Raw genomic sequence first — 9,185 nt, forward strand, 5'->3', positions numbered from 1 at the left:
AAGGGAAAATAAAAACGAATATGTAAAAAAAAATATATGATGTAGGGTATCATAAATTCCAAAACATATTATTTCGTGTTTGATCTCTTCTCAGAGGTTCTCATGCGTTTTCGTGCCGGTTTTATCAAGATGATACTGAAGGAAAGGGTTGGTAGAGATGAAGATTCCTAACATGACATTAATACAGTTATTCCTAACATGACTTTAATGCAGCTATTCTTAACATGAGAGCGTCAGTAAATTCCAAGGGGAGGACGTGCCCTTAGAAAAAAAAAAAAAAAAAAAAAAAAAAAAAAAAAAAACAGGAATTTCTCCGTGTTATTCTCTTAACGAGCGCATGCTCAAATAATGAGAACGTTGATAATTAGTAACTAATTCATACTGACTAAAGAACACATTTACGTTTTTCTTTAATATCCGTGAGGGAATTTTGTTCATAGATGCAAGGGAGGGGGTGGGGCATGGAGCGAAGGGCAAATTTCTAGAGGAGAAAAAGGTAAGAACAACTGGTTTAATAACTAAGAATAAAGTTTATAAACGGTGAAGACTTACCTGTAGCTTTCTTTACCTTACCGTCCGCTCCCCTGCGCTTATTCATAGTTCTTGTTTATGAATAAATAACAGATTTTTTATAGACATGGGATTATCTTCCATGGCGTACCATATCGTTGTTTATATCTATGTATCTCTTTCTCTCTATATATATTATTTATATATATACGTATATACATACATACATTCATGCACACACACACACACACACACACACACACACACACACACACACACACACACGCACACACACACACACACACACACACACACACACACACACACACACACACACACACACACACACACACACATATATATATATATATATATATATATATATATATATATATATATATATATATATATATATATATGGGTGAAGAAGAACCCCAGTACATTCAGGATGACTCTGCATCTCTCCCCTCCGCTTAATCTGCAAGTTGTAATTGAGTGGTAACTTCAGAGACGTCAATATCCAAAGTGAGGGCTCTCTTGCAACATCGATGAACAGGTTGTTTTGCTTTCAACAGACCCGCCTACTTTCTGTCAAGATCATTATCCTTTTGTGTTGGTCATGTGTGTGTCTGTATCTATCTATCTATCTCTTCTCTCTCTCTCTCTCTCTCTCTCTCTTCTCTCTCTCTCTCTATCTATTATATATATTATATATATATATTATATATATTATATATACTATTATTATATATATATTATATATATTATATATATATATATCATATATATATATATATATATATATATATATCCACTATCTGTATATGTACACACAAAAAACTATATATATATCTCACATATATACATCATGTGCACGTAAGTTTTTATTAGTGTGAAACATATCTGATTTTTTTTTGTCAGTGTATGTATGTACACATATATACACACAAAAAAACACATGTATATGTATATATTTATGGTATATATATATGTATATATACACATATACACACATATACATACATACTCATACTCATGCATGTATATATATATATATATATATATATATATATATATATATATATATATATATATATATATATATATATATATAAATATCTGTGTGCGTGCGCACATATGTACATGTAAATCTACAACTTAGTGGACTTTAAACAGAATACAAGGTACGTGCAAATAAAAAGTATGTTTTTTATTTAACAGATTTTATTATCAACGACAAAAGTCAACAATAATTACCGACTTCGGAAGGAAGCCACGTGCTGCTCTACCGCTCAGTAAACGAAAGAAAGAGATTCTTGTGTGTTTACACGCTATAACTAGGTACCTACGTCACCTTAAAGTAAGGACTTCACTATAAATTATGGTGCTTAAATAGTAACTGGTGTTGGTGACTGATCTGTAACAACTTGGAAGAAATCTCTAGGTTTCTATAACAAGTGGAAAATGGTCCAAATAAATCAGAGTACATCTACTTTTGCAAATATTTAAACTGTGCAGCAACAGATGATAACAAACTCTATTTCTCTATATCACAAACACCGAAAAACACACAAAAACAACAACAAAAAACAAAAATAAAAACCAACAAGATTAAAACATGATTACATCATGTTTGTTTTTATTTTCTGTTTTATTCCTCATTCTTCCTTGCTTCTAAGACCTCGATGTTTTCCCCCAGTAGTGCTTGCTGTGTGAGGGTCCTCCTTTATAAGCCTCCTCGTGACCCGTGTCCTCCGCCACCTCATTCCCCGGTCGCGAAGCCTCCCCTATATTGAAGCTCAGGCTGGAGGAGGCGTCGGAGAGGTCCTGTGGCAGGGAGGCGAAGGAGCTCGTCGGCGGGGCAGCGTTCTGGCAGGGGAAACGGAAGCACGTGCCCGGTTCCTGACGTCCCACGTGCCCAGCAGCCGCCAGTCGGTCCTTCAGGTACTGCGGTAGCTTGTGGTTGCCCATGATGGTGTGCAGGATCCTGTGAGGAAGAGTGAGGGATTAGCTATGCAATTTGTTTAGGACCGTCGAAGACTAGTTACTTCTAAAAGGAGGATACGTCGAGTCTCCTTTTCCGAAAATGGGTTATGCGTCTTGGTATATCACAAACACGCTTTCTTTCCCCACAATACCCACAAACCCATCTATTAAACGAGCATAGAACCTCCCCCCCCAAAAAAAAAAAAAAAAAAAAAACAGACATTGTATAACAAAGAATACTCACGCGCTAATGGCAGCCTTCTCAGCATGGGGATGATTATACTTTGGGTCGGTCAGCGAACAAGCGAGGTGTTCTAAACAGTGGTTATCGTCCTCTACCATTCCTGCGCACGAGAGATACTTGGCCACAATGTCCTCCTGTGGAAGATAGATATTTACATGCATTCAGCATCGAGAAGTCATCCGTGTTTATTTTCGTAGGTTCTAAAAGAGGAAGGTTGTGTCATATACTCGCATACAATTTTTTTTCAGATTAAGCTTAATTACTGATTTATTTTAAGTGTTCTTTTCTCTTCTTGGTACCCATGAGAAACCACTCCATATCTGTCTTCTACAAATGTCCCTTTTTATCACCCATGCGACCCTTCTTTCAAAACAATTATTATCACATCATGTCTGATCCTACAAATGTCATTTTTTTTTTATTAATCTTTCTACATTCCTTCAAAATATCAAACATTATTACATCATATTATAAATCATCATCCCCAACATCATCACACTATTCAGTATCGTCATTACATAACATGAGAGTAACATCATTTTTACACATAACATCACTATTATATATCATAAGTATCCTTACATTATTATCATATTATTATGTATGAAAATATAATCACATTACAGTATATCACACCATCATTGTACATGAATGCAAATATCATCACACCACATCACACCAGTTTCACACCACCATCCCACATCACTACAATAACCATCACACCACATCATCCAAACCACCATCCTAAAAAAAAAAAATTACATACACCTTCACCCTCGCATCATCCTCATTACCACATTACCTGCATGCTATTCTCGGCCTCCACATCGAAATTCTCATGCACGTATTCTTGAACCTGAGAGAATTCCCTCAGTTTTTCGTTCACCACTTCGTCAGGCACTTCCCTTCTTCGTCTCTTGCCGGTCGAGACGGTGACGAAACTGCAGAGACACGAGAGGAGAGTTCGCCGGTTTTATGTCATGCTGTTTGTTAACCCTTGTTTTTGGTTTTATATATTGAATTGGTATTGGTGATTATATTGTTATTTTGATGAGGAATTGTTGTTATCAGTTATTGTCGTTGTTTATTATTATCGTTAATGTTTTATTATATCATTATCATTGTCAGTATCATTACCATAATCATCATCATTACTATCAATATTATCATTACTATTATTATTAGGTTTATTGTTATCATTATCATCTATACCAAATAACTTTTACACTGTTCTTTTCATTCTTATCATTACTCTTGTTATTAACGAAATAACTATATAACTTTTACTAAGTTATTTTCATTCTCATCATCACTCTTGTTATTATTATCTAAATAACTAAATAACTTTAACCTATGATGAATAGCTTCTCACTAACCCAATACCAATGGGCGCCAGGTTGAACAGGGTGGCGAGGACGGCCAAGGGAGCTAGCACGGAGCAAAGGGTACCAGACAGTCCTCCTTTTCCTCCTCCACCTTTTCCTCTATGTCCTCCTCCACCTCCTCCTCCTCCACCATATCCTCCTCCTCCTCTCCTCCACCATACCCTCCTCCTCCTCCACCATACCCTCCTCCTCCTCCATTTCCATAGCCACTCCCTTGACCTCCTCCACTCGGTTCGGTGATGTAGATGACGTCGGCACCTCCTCCTCCTCCACTATATCCCCCACCACCTCCACCACTTCCTCCTGCAGCGCCGCCTGGAGGGAGAAGGGGGGAAAATCCACCTGCCAGAGACTCACCCGAAGCTAAGCAGCGGCAGAATGGAGCTGAGGAGAGCCAGAGGAGCCAACGCAGCGCAAATGGTACACGCGGCGTTGCTCCCTCCTCCGCCTCCTCCACCGTATCCTCCACCTCCTCCACCGTATCCTCCACCACCGCCGGAATAACCGCCACCGCCTCCACCTTTGGTCTGGTGGACGATCACGACCGGGTGGCCTCCTGATCCACCGCCTCCACCCGAGCTTCCACTACCACCGTAGCCCGTTCCACCACCACCACCTGAACTGTATCCTCCGCCACCGAAGCTGCCACCACCTGCATGAAACAGTTACTCATGAAGACTCTATATTACTATTTTTTCTTCTGCTTTTTGGTTCTATGGTTAATGGACACTTTTCTTTTCTTTTTTTGTATTAAATTTATTGATATTTTCTCTTTCTATTTTTTTAACCTTTTTGTTATTGTTTTTAAGTTATTCTTCATTGTTTTTTTTCTTTTTTTGTCCGAAGATTATTGCTAAAATTACTGCTCATATCGTCTTTAGGTCATTACTCATTTTCTACTATTTTTCTGTTTGTTTTGTCATAAGATTACTACTGTTTTTTCAACCTTTATTATTAATTAATTAAAAAAAAAAGTTTTTTAGGCCATGACAATTTTTTTTTCTACTATTTTTTTCTACTTCTTTGTGTCTTAGAATTATTGCTAATTCTTCTACTCACTTTTTCTATAATTTTTAAAAATGAAACTGTCTTTGCAATATATAAACAAAGGAAAAAGGGGAAAAATGGTGCCGTTATAATAAGGCCAAACATATCTATAAGAAAATTGAAGGAGCGAAAATCTAGAGGCATTTTATCGACCACGAAAACTAACGATAGATAATGTAAAAAGATAAGGATAATCAAGTGCATGCAATACTAAATACACTTAAAGGGTCCAAGACAGGCATAAGAAATATAGCTATCGAATACTGACATAGAAAGTATATATATATATCAAATTTATTTCAAGTAAAAATGGATTAAAGAAAATGTTGAAAAGTTTGATGTTGTTTACTGATTTTGAAACTTAAATAGATCAGGTTTACCTCATGCGTGAATTTTTCTAGTAATTTTAAAAGCATAAATCACTTAATTTCCTTAAAGAAGCGACGAGATATATGTTCTCCATACAGCAATTGTTAAAAAAATATACGCATTATTTCATTAAAAAATCACGGAAGCAAAATTCATTAAATCTACTATTATCTTTTCTATAATATATATATATATATATATATATATATATATATATATATATATATATATTATTCTAAAGTCTTTGAATTTAGCACATTCAGCAATTTACAATTCAGCAACTTGAAATTCAACAGCTTAAAATTCAGCAACTTAAATTCAGCAATTTAAAATTTAGCAACACTAAAACACGAAAATTGATCAAACTAAGAACGAAATAAAAATATAAAAAGTGGCTTCATTCAACACTTACCTCCATATCCACTTCCTCCTCCTCCCCCTCCTCCTGTACCACCATAGCCTCCAGTCCCAGTAAAACCTAGTTAAAAAAAGAGAGAGAAAGAAAGAGAGAAAATAAAAATTGTAAAAATAACAATAGAAAAAAATATAGTGACGCTTCATAATAACGCTGCTCCCACTGCAGCAAATAGATGGTGCATTTGTACAAAAAAGAAAGAAAATGAAATGACTTGAGGGAGTAAATTAAATGGAAACGACTCAATGAAATGACCCAAAGAAGTGAATTAAATGAAACGACTCAATGAAATGACCCAAAGAAGTGAATTAAACGAAACGACCCAACGAAGTGAATGAAATGAAAACGAACTCAATGAAATGACCAACGGAAGCGAATGGACCTCACCTCCACCTCCTCCGCCAGAACTGTAGTCTCTCTCCACTCTCACATGTGGTTCGAACTCCACCGCTTCCACCAGCCCGCAGCCTGCCACCACCCCGGCCGCTGCCAACACTGCGCCTGACCACCTCATCTTGAAGGGGCGAATCGGGAAGCGAAATAAACAGGAATAAACGACGGGGGGAAAGGGAGAAATACTGAATAGACGGGGGGGGGGGGTGGATAATGAAGGGTGGAGGAGGAGAAGAAAAAAAATTGTGTCGCGGGATTGGGGAAATGGGTAAAATAAGGGGAGATTAGAAGGGTGGATAAAATGGGGAAAGGGTTAGATAGGGAAGATTAGAAGGTTGGAATAATGGGAAATGGGTAAATAATAGGAGAATGAAAGGCTGGATAAATGGGGAATGGGTTAATAGAGAAGATTAGAAATTTAAAAACATGGGAAATGAGTGAATAAAAAAGAGATGAAAAGGTTGGAAAAATGGAAAATGGGTAAATAAAGGGAGAATAAACGGCTGGAAAAATGGGGAATAGGTAAATAAGAGATCAGAAAGTTTTGAAAAATGGGGAATGGGTCAATACAATGGGTTAAGAGATTTAGGAAGTTGGAAATAGGCATATAAGGGAGGACAAGGGACAGAGGAAACAGATAAATAGGTAAACAGGTAAATATAAAGAAAATAGGGACCAGAATTAAGGAATAGGTAAATATAAAGAAAATAGGAGCCAGAATGAAGGAATAGAGGAATAGGAAAACTATGGAATAATATTAATAAAAATAAATAAATAACTAAATAAATAAATATATAAATATACATATACTTCAAAGATACCGTAATAAAATATTTATTATAACGAGGAAAAATGTAGTTTTTTCTTTTTTACTTAACTGATCTGTTGTTAAGTATTTTCTTGATTGAAAAGTTTTAAAAAATGAGATTGAATAATTACAGAATGCAAAATGAATAACGGCGCTTTTGATATTCTATCTTCATCAAAATTTCGTATGATATACATCAGTAGAATATAGTTTGATGTGGAATTATTCATTCACATTAATACATTATTTAAATTTGTTAATGTCAATTTTCTGTATTTCTTGACGTGAGTTTTCTTTACATTTTAACCTGAATTTTCTACATTTGTTTACGTGATCTTTAAATTTCGTTAACATGAAATTTCTACATTTATAAACGTGATCTTTTGATTTTCTTAACATTCACTTTTTTTTTACATTTGTTATAATGAATTTCTCATCTCTTTCTAAGATCTTAAGATAACCCCTTCAATGCACCATCGCTTCGTATTCCAGATCTTAAAACGCGATTTCAGTTATTTTTTGTACTTGAAACCGAACAATATATATATATATATATATATATATATATATATATATATATATATATATATATATAAACAAAACCTTTTCTCCCAGGAATGAAACATAATCATGACAAGTATGGAATACCCTACTTTTCATATGATAAAATACTACTACTACTACTACAACTACTACTACTAAAAATAATAATAAAAAAATAGGCAGAACTTTACGAAATCAAAAACGGCAACTCTCAAACACACTCACTTCTCCCAACAGCTAAAATATCCTCCTAAAAAGCGTATAAACTCGTAACAGTAACGAAGACTGTGGGCGAATCTCCCTTCCTAACCGCGTTGTACTTGCTTCACCTCTCCCTCAGGGCACACAAGGCGAAGTGAACTGGCAGGACCTTAGCGTGGGCGTCTTATAAAGGGCGACGAAGACCATCGAAGGGCAGTAGAGTGTGAAGAGAGAGAGAGAGGGGGTCGACGCACAATGCGCTCCCCGGGCCAGAACCACGTGTTTGTGGAGGCTCGTGAGGAAAAGTTGGTGGGAAGAGGGCATGAGCGTGGGAGGGGGAGGGGGAAGGGGCACGAGCGTGGGAGGGGGGAGGGGGAAGGGGCATGAGCGTGGGAGGGGGAGGGGGAAGGGGCATGAGCGTGGGAGGGGGAGAGGGGAAGGGGCACGAGCGTGGGAGGGGGGAGGGGAAGGGGCATGAGCGTGGGAGGGGGGAGGGGGAAGGGGCATGAGCGTGGGAGGGGGGAGGGGGAAGGGACATGAGCGTGGGAGGGGGGAGGGGAAAGGGACATAAGTGTGGGAGGGGGAAGGGGGAGGGGGAAGGGACATGAGCGTGGGAGGGGGGAGGGGGAAGGGGCATGAGCGTGGGAGGGGGGAGGGGGAAGGGACATGAGGTGGGAGGGGGGAGGGGAAAGGACATGGGCGTGGGGGGGGGAGGGGGAAGGGGCATGAGCGTGGGAGGGGGGAGGGGGAAGGGGCATGAGCGTGGGAGGGGGAGGGGGAAGGGACATAAGCGTGGGAGGGGGGAGGGGGAAGGGACATGAGCGTGGGAGGGGGGAGGGGGAAGGGACATAAGCGTGGGAGGGGGGAGGGGGAGGGGCATGAGCGTGGGAGGGGGAGGGGGAAGGGACATGAGCGTGGGAGGGGGGAGGGGGAAGGGACATAAGCGTGGGAGGGGGGAGGGGGGAAGGGGCATGAGCGTGGGAGGGGGGAGGGGGAAGGGGCATGAGCGTGGGAGGGGGGAGGGGGAAGGGACATAAGCGTGGGAGGGGGGAGGGGGAAGGGGCACAAGCGTGGGAGGGGGGAGGGGGAAGGGGCACGAGCGTGGGAGGGGGGAGGGGGAAGGGATATGAGCGTGGGAGGGGGGAGGGGGAAGGGGCATGAGCGTGGGAGGGGGGAGGGGAAAGGGACATAAGCGTGGGAGGGGGGCGGGGGAAGGGGCATGAGCGTGGGAGGGGGGAGGGGGAAGGGGCATGAGCGTGGGAGGGGGGAGGGGAAAGGGACATG

At 39.7% G+C, this 9,185-nt stretch overlaps 1 protein-coding gene across 1 annotated transcript; it reads right to left on the reverse strand.

Annotated features, from left to right (window-relative positions):
* Nucleotides 1-1,763: 1,763 nt before the first annotated feature.
* On the reverse strand, nucleotides 1,764-6,470 carry LOC119572434 (thread biopolymer filament subunit gamma-like). Its single transcript, XM_037919549.1, has 5 exons — nucleotides 6,344-6,470; nucleotides 4,483-4,777; nucleotides 3,543-3,681; nucleotides 2,741-2,874; nucleotides 1,764-2,497 (listed from the first exon to the last, which is right to left on the reverse strand). Exons 1-5 carry the CDS (start codon nucleotides 6,468-6,470, stop codon nucleotides 2,185-2,187), a joined length of 1,008 nt encoding a protein of 335 aa, XP_037775477.1. The 3' UTR covers nucleotides 1,764-2,184.
* Between the last annotated feature and the right edge of the window lie 2,715 nt (nucleotides 6,471-9,185).

This window comes from Penaeus monodon, chromosome 4 (assembly GCF_015228065.2).
Source record: "Penaeus monodon isolate SGIC_2016 chromosome 4, NSTDA_Pmon_1, whole genome shotgun sequence".
Lineage (NCBI taxonomy): Eukaryota > Metazoa > Arthropoda > Malacostraca > Decapoda > Penaeidae > Penaeus > Penaeus monodon.